The sequence below is a fragment of the Echeneis naucrates genome, chromosome 18, assembly GCF_900963305.1.
Source record: "Echeneis naucrates chromosome 18, fEcheNa1.1, whole genome shotgun sequence".
Classification (NCBI taxonomy): Eukaryota; Metazoa; Chordata; class Actinopteri; order Carangiformes; family Echeneidae; genus Echeneis; species Echeneis naucrates.
The window spans coordinates 6,468,357-6,488,954 of record NC_042528.1 but is presented as its reverse complement, the minus strand read 5'-3'; the positions used below and the strand labels follow the sequence as shown (position 1 = coordinate 6,488,954).

Sequence of the window (20,598 nt, the reverse complement as noted above, 5' to 3'; positions counted from 1 at the left end):
ATCTAATATACAAGATTAAATCCATCAAAGATCTAAGCCTGGTTATAATTAATGGGATTCGCTATCTGAGGCGAAAGCACAAAAGGGCATCTACAACAATGGGGGATGGAGTCAAAAGACTAGGGTGGCAAAGGTGATTGTGTTGTCCTTTTTTTTTCTTCTTTTTTTTAATTTAACCAGGGGTTGATTAAAAAAACTCAGGCGGTCACTTCAATCAGAAAAGCAGCAGTGTTCAGAAAGAGCCCAGAGCATGTTTTCCCCTCACATAATCTAACCTTCTCCATGGCTCCTGATGCTCCAGCACTCACGAAGGGGCAGTGCTCTGTATGTGTTTAGGAGGAACTGGAGGGTGTTGTATAGAGTGTAAATCAAACGGCATAATTAATTTCAGACAATATTGAATGATTGTTATTGCTAACAAACATTTATCTTAACTGAACCTTCAATAATATAAGTCACCTCCTCCCCCTCACCCTGATAATTGACTGACTTGCATTTATTATGCTTGCAAAAAGGGGTTAGCTAATTAAATTACGTAACTGCTTCATCATCTCAGCAGCATATCCTGCAGTCCCAGAGAGAAGAAATTGCATGCTGAATAGATACAATACCAAAATAAGTGATGTGTGAATGTATTGTAGTGGGATCCCTGCAATGCTAAACCACGAGGGGTGCAACAATGAACAGTCGAATGGTTGGAAGCTGGCTACTTAAATTCCTTAGTATCCGTGAGCAGCTAATAAGGAGAAAATGGCTGGTTAACAATTTGGTGCATTTTTAGCAGTAATGATCTTCCTTCACACACTAGTGGAACTGAAGTGCTCAACTGAATACGTAGTCGTCATCCAGAAAGCAAAATTTAAACGTACCTTCATCAGAAGGTAATGTCACTAACAGCAATAACACAAAGCTATTGAGAACATGTTCAGTTATATGCATACATGAAATTTGAAGTAACTATTTTTTGGCCATTCTTTCCATCAGCTTGGATAAAATCGTACTTTGCACTGCAGTGGTTTTGAAGACAAGGGCTTTAGCTTTAACCTTGTCCCTTCAACAACAGAATAAATCCTCCACCACTTTGTGGTTGCTGCTGTCCTATTTCTTACAGAGGGGACTTTATCCTTCATGGTTGACATCGGTATCCATTTAGGAAAAAGACATATGTCTCACATATTTATTCACAGTGGTGTGGAAATCGAATTCAGATGGAAGAATACATTAAGAATGCAGGCAGATGCGCAAAAATGCTGCAGGATTGCACATCTGCCTGCATTGTCCAACAAACTGAGCCACAAAAAGAACCATCAGGACTTAAGAAATTCCATAATGTTGCAACTGCACATGCATTGAATGCTCTGAGCCATGCCTCCAGTGTGACTGACCTGGATGCCTCATCTAACCTTGCAATCTCTAGGACAGAAATATATGGAGGAAATGCTGCACAGGAAGCCAATGTATCATTTTACAGCTTTTCCAAGAATACCAGTATTGGAGACCACTGGCTAAAGTTTATTTTGTTTTGAAATATCTAAGCTGTTGGTCTGGCCTTGCAACTCTCAGGCAATCACAGTCAGTCTGTCACAGTAGAGGCTTAGAGACCAACACAAAATATGCTGCTTCCACTAAAGCTCTGGAGGAATGACCTGAAACCAATGTAAGACTGCACTAGGATGGTTTTAGAACTTAAAACACTTTTAGCTTTTATATAGCTTTATGTATATCATAGCCACGCTGGTGTATAAAAGACACCAGAAATGTGTATACCTGTAAGTATTTCATGCCTGACCAGCTGTCAGCCGTACATATGCCAACATCAAGTAAACTACTGCTTATAAATATTTTTTCTTCTTTCAGTTTCATTACTGCAAAATGATGTTTGTCTGTCTCTATGTTAAAGCTGAACCAGTGGTCCTGGGGAATGTTCTAAGAGATGAGGAAACTTTCTCCACATATCTGAGAGAGAATTTGTCAGTGCCGACAGCAGTTGCTCAAAGCCTCCTAAATGCAAAGATATACGTCAATCCTGTGAGTGTCATAGCAGCTTTTCTTCTGTGGTGAATACAGTAAAAATGAAATAGGTATGATTCCAGCAAAAAATCCCAGGCAGATTGAAACAAGGATTTTTACATCTTTCTGTTCAATAAAGAATTTAAATATTACCATAATTTGGTGAAGACCAAGTGTGATTGGAGAATATTTGAGAATAAAATGTCCTGGAAAAGAATTGCCTTGAGTACTGATAAGGCCAAATGTAGTAATTTTCAACAAAACTTGTTGAAAATGTTATACTGCCTACAGTAGGCAATTTGGAATTAAATTACCTCGCAACACCATTAAGAGTAACAAATGCCTCATCGACAAATGTTCCTCAATAACATCAGAGAGGCTGCAAGAATGCCTAAATTTGCCCTTGTGATGGTCGCATGGTGCAAACCGGTCAATATTTCCAGAGAATAAAAATGTTCAATACATTTCACAAGCCATTATCTGTACTCTGCTCATGCATCCTGCCAAACTATCACTGTTGTCTGCCCAGTATGACACAAATAGTCTGTGTATATGCACTTACATGTAGGTGTAAATGTTTGTCTGTCATATTTTCACTTGCTGTGTTGAGTTGCTGTGATGTTTGTACATAAGCACAGAATGTCAATATTGAGGATGATTTAAAAAAAAAAAAAAAAAACCTTAACTATGATGAAGCAATAGTTTATATCGAATCTGGATGTGTGATTTGGCATCCATTCTGCTAGCATAACATCCCAAGGGGCATAAATAAAAGCAAAATATGGTCAGATACGAAGTTTGTGTGTGCGCTTGTCAACTTCTGATTTATTTTTTCTCAGATGATGGGAGTTCCAGGCCCTGGCAGCCTCAGGATAATCCTGTGTGAGGGGACAGATCTGGATGACTATGTCCAATTTAACAGCCAAACTGAAAAGGAGGCTTTTCAAAATGTCAGCTGCTCCCTCACTCTTCAGCAGCTGATTAACAGCCAGGGAGTCCTCCTGCAAAACCTGGATGTGAGGAAAGTGCTGTCTGAGGTGAGGCATTCATGCAGCCCCACCCCATGAATACATTTAGTGAAATCCATTCAAATTTCATCAAATCAATTAAAAAAATTTTGCGATTTGTTCGCTGAGTAACTAGGCACAGTTGGACCTATTTCAGCAAACCTAAGGAGATAATGTATTTTGGCAGTGTGTTTACAATAACTGGCCTGATGTGGACACTGCAGTGGTAATACCTACTGTTACTTCTATATTTGCAATGCCCCTTATCTATCCTCAGTTTTGTCACTCACCTCTAGCTGCCTTAAAAATTACACTGTTTGGGGTAATGGAGGTGCCTTAGAAATTAAAAGTGAAACAGAGCCATTGGCATTTGCTGCAAGATTCAGTGGTATCGTGAGTATGTTTTGGTGTTTGTGTTAGCAGTCTCTCTCTCTCTCTGCCTTATCCAAAGAGAGTTTACCCAAGAGCAACTGGACTTGGTTCTATGTCCTTGAAGACATTTGTGCCTTCTGACTAGGTGAAGCTCGTCTAGGCAGACAGAAATCACAAACTGAGGAGGCCCCTTGGATGAGAGCCGGAACATATTCAAGGATATAGAACCGAGTCCAGTCGCTCCAGATTCAATTCCCTTTGAATAACTATGACCTGAGAACCTTCACAGACTTTCTCTCTCTTATTTGCTTGTGGGTCCAGATGTTGTGACAGAAAATGATCATGATTGTTAAAACTTGCAGCATGTACTCCTCTCACCTCCATATTTTGTCCAAGAATTTGAATTTGAAGTACTGCACTGAGTCACAGAGAAAACATGCATAATTCTGAAGTCACAGATGAAACAGAACAAAAATTAGCAATGTTTGCCCTCCAGCTGGTTAACTGCCTGTGTTGACATTGGAACTGAAAAGATATTTTAGTGCCATCTGTGGCAAAGAAATTAACTTTGTTTTGCACAACTGTATTCACCTTTGCTCAGATATTTAGTTTTTGCTAAAACAATTTGGTTTCTAAACTCCTGAATACTTCCATTAAAGTAGGATTGTTGCTATAAATGTAGTGCAAATGTATGCAATTTAGGCAACCTTGTTGTAATTATGTTTATACATAACCAAAACATGACAGGAAATACACGACATAACTTAATTGTGACTGGATTGTGTAGTATTTAAACAAAACCAATGCCCATGGCCAAGGTTTAGATAAGTTTTTCTTTTTTTTTTTTTTTGGTATAAGTAAAAAAAATAATAAAAAAAAACAACCCATCTAATATCTGAAATGATTGATGCTCAATAACTCCTGGTGGAGGCATTCCAGAGCCGCTATATATATTTAAACAAAGCCAAGGTGTAGGGAAAAAAAAAAACATTTCAAGTGTCCTTTATGGGATTTCCTGAGTTGAGGTTATGCACAAGTAATTTTCAGCATGGATATTCTATCAATTACATCCTGTAAGATGAAATAGACACAGCTTAATAGAGTTTAAGAATATCGTAAGCGAACAGTCTGCTCTGTCCTCATTCTTGCATGGCTTCCAGTAAATTGAATGTAAAGACAAAGATTTTCTGTGCCAGGCAATTCAGTAACCAATTTAAAAAGGTAAATGCTATGCTTGTCTGGCTCCATGACTTAGAGAGATAAAGAAATATCTGCTAACGTTAAAACTTGATAGTGCGCCCAGTTCAGGGACAAATCTAACACAAGGACCTTAACACTTCTAATGCTTTACTGCACAATTACTTTTATCATAATTTAATTCAGTTACATTTCAGTGAGAAATCGTTTTCTGTCTCATAGAGTCCAAGCTTTCAAAATAGTTGCTGTTATTTGTAGTCTGTCTTTCAATGATTTTACAAAAATGCATACAATCAGGTGGGAATTATTTATAAGAACCAATGTTTTCCTGAATCCTTTAAAATCCCTCAGTTCACATTTGGGACAATGAAAGCCAATGCTTTTCTTTGAGTTGAGGAAAAATATGTGGGACAGCAAATCCAATAAATAAGCGATAAGGCAGGAAGTTCGTAGGAGAGAGCATTTGAACAATTTAAGCCCGCAGGCACTTTGGACATAGAAAAAAAAAAGAAAGCCCAGGCAAGATAGGAAGGAAAAGCTCTTCAGTGCCTCTAGCAAATGGATTGAAAAGAACATAAGGCTTCACACTTAAAGCTCGACATTGTTGAATAATTCTGATAACCACAATAACATAAAGGAAAGGACAAGGGAAGAAGTCTGGGTTTATCATTGAGGTAGTGGCAGAGGATGGTAAAGACAGTGTGTTTGTGTTAACTAAAAATCATCTCAGAGCACATTGCATATTTTAAAGCTGGGGGAGCAAACTGAGTAATTTCTTTTGCTGCTCATTAATTAAACAGACTAACTTTTTTATTTCCCTAAAAATGTATAGAATGGGATAAAAAAAATAAAATAACTTACCTGCTTCTCATAAGAGGCTTTCTGTATCAAAGCGCAGTGGAAATTGTGTTTAACAAATGAGTATGATGAATCAGTTTTTTGCTGAGATTCACTTGATCTGTCTTCTAATGTGACTGAACTCTCTACTTCCATTGATCTCCCACAGGTTATTTTCTCAGAATTGTCAGAGAGGAATGTTTCTGCTTTTTCTCTGTCTCCTCTTGATGTCTGCTCTGCCCCACACACACACACACACACACACACACACAGATACCAAATGAATAAACTTGAGACTCAATCAGAAGCCAGGCTATCATCCAAACTAAATGGGATTCTGTTTGTGAATAGAATTTTATTTGAAAAATAATCATGCAGCTTTAACACACCACACTACTTCTTTCCCTTTTCATCTCTCCACTTGCATACACTTCTAAGCTTTGTAATTTCATACGTGGAAAGACAATACGGGTGCTCTGAATACAATCTATACTTGACACTTGATGCATGAAAATGACAGTGGTTGAAAGGGCATGCCATTTAGTTCTTCTAATTGGGCTCATACAGTGTAGCTTCAGAATGTCACTGTAACCTGCTTTTATTAACCAGTCTCAGAGATTATGGTGTTAGGATACAATTTACAGGTTGAGATGGATAATAAAATCTCCTAAAATTTACGTAAACAAATAAATGAAATGCAAATAGCAATACAAAACATAAAGCACTTTTTCCGAGACATGAAATACATGAAAACTGAGATTTACACATTTGATTATTTCCTTAAGGTGCCTTCCCCTTTGGATTTGAACACCCTGGAAACACTGTTTGGGAAAACCGCTCAAAACGCACTACCAGTGATTGAGGAGGTTAGTGTAACCACTGCATCATATACATTGCAGAGAAATCCTTTTTTTTTGTGATCAAGTTGTCATTTTGTTTAAAAGGTGTGATTTCATAGTTTCTGACTATCTCCTCTTATCCAGATGGCCAGGTTACAGAACTCCATGATCTTCGAGGCTGCTCGTTCCTTGGATTTGCAAGACAACATGATTGGCAGTGTCAATATGCTACTGTGTGGAAGTCAGCCTGACTTCAATTCCACCAATATGACCCTCAGTTTAAGCTCACCTGGACAGATGGCTTACAGCCCATTCTCCATGATGGGCAACAGTTCTGGTGAGTGCTGAAACAAAGTTGTTTCACTTAATAATACTGCATGTTTTTTTCAGGAGCAAGTCATGCACAATAAACAGTATTACAGGCATGACAGTACTTCATAATTGTGTTGGATGTGGAAAAAGAGGAATGACTAAGTCACGCTTGATCAGTTAGTGTGAAGGAGATTGACATGACTAATCAAATCATGTCAGTTAGTTATTTTAAGAAAACCTGTCTTGTTGATAGTGCAGCTCACAAAATCATTTAACCAAAGCAGCTTCAGTCCACCAAGGTTCAGCAGACAGCATCAGGGGAGTTCCTGCACAGATGAATTCAATGCAAATCCTAGCATTTCGTGTTCTAAAAATATGAATGCAACAGAGAGAAAAAAATCAGTGATCCCTGTTTTCATGAATTAGTGGTCCATGTTACACAGTGAAGTCAACTGTGCAGGATCCACAAGATGTAACTACTTGTGCACATCCAGAAACAGGCACCTGTGGCAGAGTTGGCACCTGCGCCAGAGTTGGAAACTGGGTTTGATTAGGAATTCATTATCGACGGCTGTGTCAGGGGCTGGCGTCCATCGCAGCCAATCAAATCTCATCCCGTTTAAAAGCTTTGCAGTCCCCACACTGACGTAATGAAGTTTTCTTAATCGAGAGGAAAGTCCAGAGCAACTTAACCCAAATGGAAACTGATGTTGTTGCCCGAGTATTGCAGAGCCATGGGGCACAAATATATGACATCCTAAGTATGAACATATGGTAACTAAAACTTCCAACAGAGGACAGATGGTGTCACTAAAACACTCTCTAGAGTTCGAAAGTGTTTTTTTTGTGTTGCTTAGGAAGCAATATTCAAACAGATAGAATTTGAGAAATTTTTATGAATTGTTTTAAACAAACAAAAAAAAAAAAACATGATGGTGGCAATAGATCACAGACGAGAAGAAAATAACTCAACTTCGTATTAGTAAAACAACCTTTTTGGAGGGAGTTCAATGACACCTTTCAAAATGTCAGTGAGTTGTCCAAATGATTTGCTCTAGTGCAGGATGTCATTGCGTCCCATACTGCTGATGATATGCAATGCATGAACATGGTCTCAGGAAACTTCAACAGATGCAGCCAACCTGCGGTGTTTCCTTTGCAGCACCCCAGTGCTAGTTATGAAAGATTTATTCCAGGTAGCCGCATTGGAGGAAACTAGGGTAGATTCACAGTGCTTTGAAAATCTGGACTAGCCTTCCCATATTCAGCATGGCTGCAGGTGAATGAGCACTCATATGGCTGCAGGAATTTAATTTATTAAAGAGGAGATAGTCTACACGCATTTGCGCATAAGTACTGATATGAGTGAAGTACTGATAGGAATCACCCTTTGATCTGTCCCAGTGCATACACTCTGCTGTCCTGGCATTATCGCATTAATGTGTGTTTTGATGGGAAGACTTCTGGTGTTTGTGGAATTTTATCTGAAAGTAAGATGGATTATCTCTGCATCCAGAAAAAGATGCTTGTAATATGTGTGACTCAGTTGTGTAGCAATAGAGCCGTTAATCATGTTGCCTGTTGTGTGATCCCGTGGCACATAGTTCAAAGTTCCCATGGTGAAAGTGAGCTGACTCACACTGTGGGATATGCAAAGGCAATGCAACAAAGCTACCATTTCTTTTCACATATATGTGGCATACTGCTGCCTGAAGGCTGTAGGCCAAGGCCTAAGGCAATACTGAAGTCATAGGGCACCATGAAACTGCTGCATGGTGCTTTATAATTTATGAAAGTTAATGTTGTCTTGGTCCACAAGGAATTACCGTTTAGGATAGGTTTGTACCATTTGTGACAATATACTTGAAAAAAAATGTTTTCTGGTTCGGCTTGGCAAATACAATGATATATTATTTGAATAATCAGTTATTTTTTTAGCACTTTAGAGTTTTAAACTGAAGTCCTTGGGTGTATTTTCTTGGAATTTGAAAATCTAAAATCAATAAAAAAAAAGGAAACTTTAATAGAAACAACCGACAAAAACATAAAATATCACTAAAATGTGTAATTACAAATGCTCTTCTGTTCCTTGAACATGTTTTTATTTGTGTTTAAGCAAAGTCCAAAAAGAGAAAAGCTAATTCATGTAAAGAATGTCTGGCTTCATAATTTATCAAGAAGTTGTTGGCTTCTGTAGTGCTGTATTTGGGACTACAGACTGTGTCCTTAACAGAAATGTCAATATAAAGAACTTAGCCAGTAAGTACACTCTTGACTAATGAGATTCCACTCTTTAATTAATTATTTTATATTTAGGTTTTGTTGAAGAATTTAAACCTTGTGATCATGGATGATATGATAATAGGATGATGCTGTTATTCTTGTCTGATGTCATTTGCTGCAGTAGTTTTGTTGATCTACTAAATAGTAGATTTTTCTGTTAAATTCAAGTCAGGAGACATATTTGACAAGGCCATAGCTCTTGCATTTTTCTCGTTAAAAATTTGTGTTGTGCTCAGGATTATTTTCATGTTGGAAGTGACCAAGCTTTTTCCCACTGAGCAATTTTTTTTCAAGCAACATTTGTGGAAAAAAACTTGAACTCTTTATGCAATCTATCAATGTCATCACTGTACAGCCTTGCATCAGCACGCTCCTACCTCCATGTTCAAGGGTCGCCACCACAGTAGTCCTGGCTAAATCCCTGCGAAACACCCTGAAGTCCATCTGGACTGAACAAATTTATTTTTGTTTCATCTGACCAAAGACCATGCTGCTCATAAAATTTCCAGTTTTGATGCAGTCAATGGGGTTCGTCATGGGTGCCATCTGTAGAGGTTGACCTCATGCAACTTAGTTTTTCGATGCATAGTTTTTTAAGGATTGCAACTTGGCTGGCTCTTCCTATTCCAGTGCAAGCCCCTTTTCTCTTCGTGAAGTTCAATAGTTTTTTTTTCTTTCCCCCTGTACTTGTTCAGGAAATTCCTTACATCCATAACATAACCCAAGTCAAACACAGAAGTTTACGTGTTCACAATTTGTTAAATAAGCTGCTCTTTCATGCATGCAGCCTTAACCAGAAAGCACAAGTTGTGTTAGTGATAACAATTAAAGTGATTTTGGGGACTGTATTTTCAGTTATTTTTAGCTATACATAAAATAAGGAAACAGTATTTTTTTTTTTTTTTTTTTTTTAGTAATTCAGCTTTTTAGTGATATTACATACTTGCATGTTGCATGCATTTTCCGTGTCTCTATATAACCCAAGCACAGAGGGAATTCTTCAGAACAACGTCTTGCAGCATTGTGTTCATTAGAGACTATGCATTCCTGTTTCATTAACTGCCTGTTCTTTGGAGAAAACTGCACAAAATTAGATTTTAATAAGATTCCTCTATTCTCTGGAAATAAAGTTGCACTGTAAAGTGGAATTGTATGCTAGTGCCAGCACAAATTAGTAAAAACATTGTATCACCCATACAAAATAAGCACTAACATCTCTGTTAGCATACTAATGGCTGTTTTGGATTTTCCATGGCATTTCATTGTGTTGGTCTATGTACAGTTAAACGAATCTGGAATATGCAGTGTGTCTGCATAATGGCCAATTACAACTCCTTTGTAAGGGTAAAAGTACACTCAAAGGAATTGTAACACAGCTACAAAAAGGCCAACGCTGAGGTTCTGTTAAAAGCTCAGTAATATTCCCTTCCTAATTAATGGCTGACAGAAAAGGAAAACTTCTGGACCATTCATCCGAAAACTTTGGGTGGTGGCTGTTCTTTCATGACAGTAAACAGGAATTTTAACTCAAAACCATTTTCAAAACTTGCCCAGGAGATTAGCATGAATAAAAAAATGCATTACATGGTTTGGCAGTGTCATATTTTTTTTTATACATTTGGTGAGAAAGTTTCACAAAACAACTGTCTTTTGATTCTCGTGCCCAAGTATGATTTCCGTGCTGTTTTTTCATTTGATATTTTCTAGTCCAACATGGTGTATTTGAATAAGCTGGTGTCCCTTTTCCCTCTGCAAACAGAAATAGGTCAGCTGTTTAAAGACCAAAAAAACTGAGGCACATGAGTTATATTTATTTCATTGGTCATTTGACTTGACTTTGACCACTAATTCATGACGTTTTGATTTTCAAAGTGAACATTTTTAGCTGTTGCTGCAGCTTAACGTTGACATCTGAATATCTTGCACCATTGACAAACAGGATAAATACTACTTCTGGTGATCCGTAAAGATAAGCTCTTTATTTTATTTTCACTGGTATAATTTCTTGGTCATAGAAATTACAAATAATCACCAGGCTTGCACAGTCATGTGGAGTATTAGCCCATGGGGGTCTCTCAGAATAATTAGTAAATCCATTTATTTCTAGTTTTAAGCACATCATTTAAATAAATGCTGGAACCAGTGAAGCCATAAAACATGTCTATTGCCAGTTGTTGGAAGTTTGAGAGGCCTGTCTTATATGACTGAATGTTAAAGCTATTTCACTTTTGTGACAGTGACTTCAATGACATTCATTCAAGCCATTTTTAGTTTTTGCAGCAATGCTGCAAGGCAGCACTTGATTTGTTCTGCTTGTAAGATTTGTGCTGCTTGTAAAAAATAAGTGCTTCTTAATTCATGCATGGGTTACTTCTCTTTAAACTGGTACATTCTGCATATATGTGTGCTCTTTTTATTCTGAGCAATGCAAAATTTTGAGTTATATTGTATCCTCGCTGTGAGCTACTGTGCATGGCTGCACATGCGATTGCAAACGTGACATGATGTGTAGCACCAGCATTTGTAGTGTGCCAGTGGTGCTATCTCACTGTAGTGCTGTACTGAGCCCATCTCTAAGGTGCAGCTCAAATTGATTAAATTTGCCAGGTAAGTTGAAGGGCTGACTCTAGGCTCCAAGCAATTATTTGACTGTGGATGAACCTGGTGTAAAGAACAGGTTCTCTTGTTCTTTCATGCCACAGTTTTGTAATAAAGTGAAGATGTGTTGTCAAAAACAACTGCACACCTCACAGCTCTAGAGAATGTGCAACCTCTATAATTTGATTCTCCCTCTAGCGCACAAAATATCAGAATGTGATATCTCTTTCCCATGAATAAAGATATCTAACAGGCTGCTATACATTTAACATTAATCCCTATACCCTTGCATCATTGTAAGGACATAGGGAGTAATGTCATGATAATGCCATAATGGAGTAATGTCATAATCATAATACACAGGAGAGGTGTCCAAAGATGCAGAGGACTTCAAATGAAAACACCTGTGCCGGTGTGCAAATAGAAAAAAAATATTGTGCAGACCATTGGGATGTTGATATGATTGGCTCAGTGCATAGAAAGTTCCTGCAATATTCTGCTTGATTGATGATGCAGGGGTTAAATTGCTGCAATTGTTCACTGTGATGAATTCATAGTCATCGGACTGTCATTCCTGAAAGTCATCTTCCTCTTTCTGATGATGGGTGTGGCCATTTTTCTGCAGTTCTCAATACAATTTAACTTCTTTCAGCAACAAGTGGTAAAATGCAGGTTTATGGCTCTTCAACAGTGGCATTACTGTCAGATCTGAAGGGTGTGTCCATGTTTGTAAACCCTTTATGGTTGGAATGTATGTTTGCCTGCTTAAAACAGATTAAATGATAGAACACATTGGTCCACTTGTAGGAACCCTGGCATTCTTCTGTTTTTCCATGAAATGTAACATACTGTACTTATTTGCCCTCGATGCAAAAAATATTTTCAAAGGAGATAAATTTAACTATTTTAAATGCGGCAGTGTTCAAGGATGGATACAAATGGATGCACAGAGATACAAAAAACTTTTAAAAGGATTTGTATTACTAGTCAAAAGGTATTTTTTATTTATTTTTTTACCTTTTCATGTACTATTATGTCAGGAATTTGAGGTTTGAAAGCCTCTGGTATTTCACAAGAAAAGAAGGAAAAAACTAAAAAGCTGTGGAAAAAAACAACTTGAATAAAATGTCCAGTAGGTCAGTAGTCATCGTAGTAGACCAAAACTACTTCTTGGTTAGTACTTTTGATTTGTTTGTAGCTTCTCAGGAAAAATGTGATGTATTTTCTCTCCTGCTAAATTGCCAATGCCAATACAACTAAGTAAATGGCTGACAGGGGTGGGGTGGCTTGTTAAATATGTTTTAAAACCATAAAACCAACCATCACCTTACAGAAAACTAAAAACACTTCTTTGACTTGAATCATTTTATAGCATGCCTAGGCAGTGGAAAAGAAAGACTGAGAGAGGTGTGATGCAGCATCTTATGATGCCACAAAGAAGGACAAGTCAGTTAGATTAGTGGGGAAGGAACTTGTGATCTGGCATGTAACACTGAGCAGATACTACTCAGAGGAAGTGTATTTTTCATATAGGTATATTGTAGTATGCATTAAGCATTCATACTGTTTTGAAAGTTGGTTCTACTAGACTCATTTACACACACACACACACACACACACACACACACACACACACACACACACTCTCTCTCTCTCTCTCTCTTTCTCTCGTCTTAGTTAAACACAGTGTGTTTGAGTTATGGTCAGTCAGAGACAGACATTGTTCTGGATTTTTTTTTTTTTTTTTCCCCCGATACAGCTGTTTCCAGTAATATTATTTGGCGTGGTCTCTGTTTTTGCTTATTTTGTCTCATTATTACAACTCTCTCAGGCATGTGTTACATCCCACCCTGGTAGTTGGGTAGGCTGTAACTAAGGTTACAGGTATTTGACATTAACACACGATGTTGGTGATATTCTTGCAGGATTTTGACTCTGTGCCATTTCTACTCAACAAATGTTGGTATTTTGCATAAAAATTTGAAAACTGCTGCTCAAAAATTCTGTGAGTTACAGGTGCTGAAGCAAAAAGTGTTACAACCATATCCGGTCTTCCCCGTAGACCTTTTAATCATTTCATAATTTATCTTGGCACCCCATTGTCAGCCCACGCTCCAGATTGGGAACTGCTTCATGGTGACCAGTGTAGTCTGCCCTTTTGTGTTCAGTTTTTACAGTTTTGGGTCTACCTTTTTTCAAAAGCCAGCTAACGGTACAGAGATTACTGCGCGCTGTGCTGCACGCGTTTCCCGTCTTCCCAGTGTTGCGATTGCAGGAAGTTGCATCTGTGGAGTCTGTGGAGGGAACAGCTGGTCAGACTCATTCTAGGTGATGGCCATTAGCTCATTAGCTCTCTGCACACAGACCTCCCTGGAGCTCCAGGGTAAGATGGCCAGCAGGCAGAAAAGCTAACATTTAATTGCACTCAAAATGTCTGCTAAAATCTCCCCGATGGTTTTAAAAAAAAAAAAAGTAGCCCTAATGAGATGATAGAGAGAGGAAGGAGTCTTGTGGTGCTGACAGAAGGAAAGTGGGGGAAAAAAAAGACTTGAAAAGGCCCCGATATGATGACAGGTATGGACAAAGAGAGCAGTGAAGCAAAAGGTCTGAAAGACAGATGATCATAATTGACTGGCAGATGACATAGTTAGTTGATCATTTGTCTGAAGTACAGCACAACAGGAATTGCATATTTTCAATCAGTGCAAGGTAGCTGCCCTCAGAGCACAAGCTTTTGAACTATTTCAGCTTCTATTACTTCAGTGCAGGTCTCTACTAACCTGGCAATATTCATGTTGGCAGATAGGTCAAAGCAGTAGTGATTGTTCTACTGCTGAGCATATTGACTTTTCTCCTCTGCTCCATATAAGCTTTTCTTTATCTCTCAGCTCTGAGCTCTTGGCCTGTGTTTTTCCTTCTACTTGTGCGCCTATTTTTCAGTGACTCTAACTTTTAGTAAACATGTCCACTTTCGACTCTGTCACTACCGATGTGAAATAAAGTGGCCTAAAATCCACTTCATGAAAGTGTTTTTATTTGATAAATTCAGGTGGCACATTCCAAGGAAAGTTTTAAGAGGTATGCAATGTTGAATTAGATAGTAAGCTTCCTTATCAACATCAAACCTGAGCAAATGGAGCACAAACAATATAAAATCACAGTACTGTAATATTTTAATAGTTTCTTTAGTAGTTATTTTTCCCAAAGTAAGGATGCAACCTAACACCTATCAGAAAATTTCTCTTCACTGTGAAATGACTGTCACCAAAGTTCCAGAGAGCTTAATTTGAATCTCAGAGGAGCAGAGGAATAAAAGAGTGAAACACAATGACAGAACAACAGAACAGAGAAAAAAAGAGTGCAGTAGTAAAACTGCACTACTCATTAATAGAATGCATTCATCATTAACACAGTTTCTTATGAGAAATGGTTTCAAAAGTTAAAAAAGTCATGATGGTGTGTGTGTTTCTGCCAGGGTTTTTGTATCATTGTGCAGATTATAGGATGGGAATTTTTGATTTTCCGCTTAGTTAAAGTGTAGCTTTTCTCTAATAACTTATCTAATCATACAAAGATTAGTTTCTTAAAGTGTTCAGATATTTATGGTGGATTACTAATGTTCCATCTCTGTCTAAAGGTTTCTAACTTCTTAATAAATGTCTCCTTTTATTAAATAGGATATTAAAAGGTCAAACACGTGCTTAATGGTTTTGCCAGTCTCCTACCACATTCATATTTGCTCTCTCAAAACTGATTAAGCAATCATGAAAAAAATAAGTGTTCGGAGGGATGTTGTGGTAGTGGTGTTAAATTTAAACTCGTGTGCAATATTTATCATGTTTACTTCATGTTTGCTGCAAATTCTATGATTGATCTTTACTAAAAGATCTTGTTTCTCCTCTTTCCTCTTCTCTCGTATGTGCAGGGTGTACACAGGGTTAAGAAAAAGTTATTTTCATAACTCTGGCTTTAACTTCTCTCTCTTCTGCCCTGTCTTTCACAGATGCTTTTTGTCAGACCTTAGTCGACACCCTGGAGAGCACACCTGGTCTGCGCAACATTTGGAGCGCCTTCAAGCCATTATTGCTCGGCAAAGTTCTCTACACGCCCGATACACCTGCTGCTCGCCTCATTGTGAAGGAAGTATGTTTAAGGGGAGAGACTTGCATGGACATTGCATGGACACAGACTTTTGCTATGCTTGAAAAGTACAGAATGTAATATGTAAGATGTAAAATATACAATTTGCTCTTATTGGTGTAAATTGCGCTTTGAAAGAAAGCTAGACAGAAAAACCTTTGTGTTTTATTTAAGATGCAATACATGGATTGTTGAATATCCTGTATGCACAGGACTACATGACATCACCAGTATGAAGAAGCCTTAAGTGAGGGCATGAAAACCACTGGATGAACACAACATTAAATAATATAATCCAACAGTTACTCTTGAGGCCTGTCCACAAAATAGAATGAATGTGATGTGTTGTTATGATGTGATATTTCTCCAAGATATTAGCATCAATGTGTTAACTGCATAAGAAAAACAAACATCAGGCAGGCGGTGAGTATTGTGCGTTTAGAATACATTATGAGTGTGAGCAAAATCTGCCGACTTCACAGCAAGTGGCCTGGTGTATGTGCAGGAAGCTCTCTACGCAACAGACATAGTCAGACTGTTTACAAGTCAATGTTCAGGGGTAAATAACCCCATTTACATTCTGCTCCATGGGTGGTGGCAGTGTTGGAATGTGATGACTTCCTCCGGGGATTAGCTGAAATGTGTAGATGTGGAGTACTTTCATGTCTGGATTGGCTCAGAGCAAATAGAGGCTCAGTGGGTATGCTTTCAGTCAGGAACAGGTAGGATGAATGTGTTATTAAATATGGTATTTCTTTTTGTTTCAGGCAAATAGCACATTCAACGCCCTTGCTACGCTAAAAGAGCTTGCTGATTTGTGGGATGAGCTTGGGCCCCGAGCGTGGGATTTCTTGCAAAACAGTCGTCAAATGAATGCAATACGGGTAAGTCTCTGACCAAAGATCCACAAAACTTAAAAACCTGACCTCATTAATTTTAACCAAGTTGCAAAGGTTTTGCATCCAAGTTTTTTTTTTTTTTTTTATTCTGACTGGTTTGAGAGAATGCTACATATTTTCATTTCTTACAAAATCTTCAAGAAGTTGCACTTTTTCAAGTTGTAAACATGCAGTGCACACTAAAATCTTTGTGGCTATGTCTAGTATAAATTATAAGCATGATGTTACAGCCAGAGACCATTAACGAAGCATAAAAATTGGCAAAAAGCACGAATAACAAGCGTGGCTCAGCCCAAAGGTAAAGCTTGGGTTTTCAGAAACTTTACAGATCACTAATCAATGTTAACACGCTATTTCCTTTCCCCGTTCAAAATGTGTAAAACAATATTATGGATTGAAACAGGAGGTGATGTGCTGAACTTTTTCAGGGCTGGACAATTTCAAATCAACTAAAAAGCAAAACTTCTGTAGGGATGATTGTTTTCTTGTTTTTTATTATTTTTATTCCTCCCTTTAGAAACAATTACCTAGAATGATTGGCACACGTTCAGCAGCTAAGTTGCATCTCTTCATTTTCGAAACCTGGCGAGTGAAACAACTTCCTCCTTCATTGTTTTGGATGTGGAAAGACATGAAATTTATCACACGAGATGATGTGTGTACGCACCCGTGTGTGTGTATGCATATGCAGATGTATAAATATGTATATATGCAGGTGAGCATATACTGTATATGTCATGTATATCAATTTGTCGCAGCTTCTTAGATATGGAAACTCAGTGAGGAAAGTAATTATGGGTAAGTGCAGGATAATTTTCATCCTGGCAGAAAGGATTATCTATAGAAGTAGAGGACATGGACTCTTTGCTGCCACTTCTCCCTCCCTGCTGCTCCTCTTCCCTCTCTCTCTGCCTCTTTCTGTATTTCCTTGACACTGACATTACTCCAGTGTCACTCCAAATGAGCTTATAGGCAGCTGCAGGGAAGCAGACATTGGGAGCGCCATATAGCCCGGGTATTCATTACCCTAGCCCTAACCTTTACACAAATGGGCCGGCAATCCTCCTTTGTCTTCATTTTCTCCCAGCCCAACTCTCTCTCTCTCGCCACCTCTCACGATGAAGCTAGTGGCTTCAGAGGTTTGTCATCCTCAGAGGTCCTTCAAGGTCGCAGACACATTTTACATTGATGGACCAATTACCATCACCACCACAACTACAATTGATAGAAGATAGAAGATTTAAGGTTCAGAGCTCAATGGAAGGACATGCTGTAATGTAGCCCTTCCGGAAAGGGCCTAAACATAAAACCGCTAGAATATATATTTGATATTGATATAACTGTCAATACCTTTACATAGTGTTTACATGTGATATGGGTTTCAGCTCTGTTTAGAGACCCTGGTGTCCACATCATAACAGCCAGTTCCAATTAACATTACAGGTCCCACAGTGCTGGAGTTACTTCTTTATTTGAAACTTTATGAGAAACACGATAGATGAGTAAGTGTTATAGTCTTTCACAGTGCCGCCAAACCAAGACACGTTGTTTACTGGCAGGGCAGAGCGAAGTTGGTTACAATTCTGAGAGGTTTTAGGTAATAACACAAAATTACAGCCTACAGGGGCAATTGCTTAATGTAAATACATCACACAGCTATTCCTGAAATGTGATGACCATTAATAGCATCAGAAATGGGGTTTTTATTCTCAAATTGGATCCCTATAGGATAATGCAAACTTAATATTTTTATTCATTAGTATAGAATAAAGAGAAGCTGCTCACTTGGGCATATAATTTACAGTTCAATAAAGGCCATGACTGCTGTGCTATCATGTACCGCATGTAAAAACATTAAATATATCAGAGTGACTTTTCACAGACAGTTTGCCACAAATATCTGAGTCCCTCTTTTTATAAATGCCAGAAAATAGGTTTGATTTCTTCACTTGAGGAGACTCTCATGACAAATAGTTTCATTTGACTCATGACCAACAAGGTTAAATGGCACTTCTGCAACTCTCTGGGCCAAATGCCACTGATCATTAAGCCCATTGCAGTCTCAGCTGGATGAAGATTTCACATACTGAGCAGTCACGGTCAGTTTGCCAGCCAGACTCTGCTGCTATGATTTCAAAATGACTTACAGATTTTTAAATGCTCACATTTTTGATGGGTCATACCCTTAATGCATCACCCACTAAGATGGCAGAACTGATTTTTTAAAAGGTCGCATGCAGCATAGAAATTGCTTAATTTGACACTTTGTCCTATGGTTAAGCAGAATATCATCAGAAGTGTTGACATTGAAATGCCAATGAGTACACTGGTCAGAAGATATCTGAATCTCAACTCAGAATTTCACACTTTAGAGACCCAAATCTTGATTGACGTACAGTGCCCTTTCCTCTCTAAAAGTCAAAGTCCACAAAGTGCCTTTTAAATGTGAAACATACGCATGCAAGCTGAACTGAAATGTGGACTCTGGCGCAATATGAATCTTAAATTTCAAACGGTGCTGCTCTAAAACTACTAATTATTTTCACACATTATATAAGATCCCAGATCAGCGCTTCATCTTACATAATCATCATTTGATTAGCTCAATTGCAACTTGATCGAATACCCGAGATGATGTATTCATATGTATCAGCATATGTTTTTGAACTTTTATGTGTATTTTTATTTATTTATTTTTATTCCCTGGTCTTAGATGCTCACTCTGCATGTAGTATGTATATGAGCACTCGTTGGGAGTGAGTATAGCTGATGTGTCTAAGAGCTTGAGGTGCAACAGTGCCATCTATCTTAACAGTTCTAATTAATTCTGCAGAAAAATGAATGTCAGTGGCACCACAGATCAACACTGGCCTCTCATGTTTACTCCTGTGAAATAATACACTATCCTTTTAGAAACCTTTGCTTCCCATTCAGATTCTGTTGCATTCATGCCACATTCATTCCAGACCTCTTGCTGGTAACCATTGTAGCTGTAATTAAACCCGTCTTCCCCTCAACATTAGGCTTTGCTGGCAAACCCGGTGTTTGCTGCTCTCCTCAACCAGCGTCTGAGTGGCACAGGATGGACGGCCGAGCAGCTGGCCAACTCCCTCTACAATGGGCCTCCTGAGGATCGTCCACCCGGCATGCTGTCCTTTGACTGGCGGGATGTTTACAATGCCACAACCAAAACCTTGAAGCTTCTCTCCAACTTCCTTGGTGTATGTTGTTTTTTTTTTTTGGTCTCTTTTCAGACTGTTACTTTTTCTGTTGAATAAGATTTAAAAACAAAAAAACCGTCTCTGACTTTTAAGGCATTTTAAAACCACATTCTCAGTGTTGTGAATTGACAACGCATTTTTATTGCCCTCCCGCATGTTATCTTTATGTAAGAGTTGGGGCTTTAGGACATTTAAAGTGTTCAAACAAAACTTTGTAAAATGCTGGTGTATCAGCTCTCTTTTCCCTCTTTGGCTTGCTCAAAAACATGATACTGTTTAGCCAGCTTCAGCCAAGATAAGCAACATCTTCCACATGAATTATTAATGCAAATTTACAGGACTTTAATTTACTCCTGTATCTTTCTGTTCACAACTGTCACACCATGCTGGCAGAACACAGGGGTGTTCCTGGGTGAAAGCACTGTGAGCTTTGCATCGAAGACACAATATGTCCATGTTTAATACAGTGCCTTTTTGTTTCTTAGCTCTTTTGTGACTGAGTCTGTGCTGTTCTGCTGTTCAAACCAAAATCATGCCTTTTGCTGGTGACATGCTGCTTTTTTGTCTTGTTCACTCTATTGGGTATTGTGTTTTTTTTTTTTTTTTTTTTTTTTTTTTTTTTAAGCAGCTCTTTCATTTATTAATCTTTAATTTTTTATCTAAACTGACAGATCTGTAGGAATTCCTGTCATTGCTTCCAAGATAATCATGAAAACCTTTGTTATGGGTTTATAGGGATCCTGTAATGGCATTAAACAGTGTTGTCTCTAAGTCGGAACACACAATGTCAACACATAGTTGACATTGATATATTGATCTGTGCCACAGTTTGCAGCAGAGGCCATGTACAAAGCCCACACATGCCCCCTGCCAGATTCACATA

General features: G+C 38.2%; 1 protein-coding gene across 1 annotated transcript in view; it reads left to right on the top strand.

Annotated features, from left to right (window-relative positions):
• The window catches only part of LOC115059288 (ATP-binding cassette sub-family A member 1), a 125,975-nt gene that overhangs the window by 5,709 nt on the left and 99,668 nt on the right, over positions 1-20,598 (top strand). Inside the window, exons 5-11 of the mRNA XM_029526947.1 lie at positions 1,901-2,028; positions 2,850-3,047; positions 6,209-6,289; positions 6,407-6,599; positions 15,459-15,598; positions 16,363-16,479; positions 19,518-19,715. Coding sequence (XP_029382807.1) covers positions 1,901-2,028; positions 2,850-3,047; positions 6,209-6,289; positions 6,407-6,599; positions 15,459-15,598; positions 16,363-16,479; positions 19,518-19,715 — 1,055 coding nt within the window. The remainder of the gene's footprint in view (positions 1-1,900; positions 2,029-2,849; positions 3,048-6,208; positions 6,290-6,406; positions 6,600-15,458; positions 15,599-16,362; positions 16,480-19,517; positions 19,716-20,598) is intronic.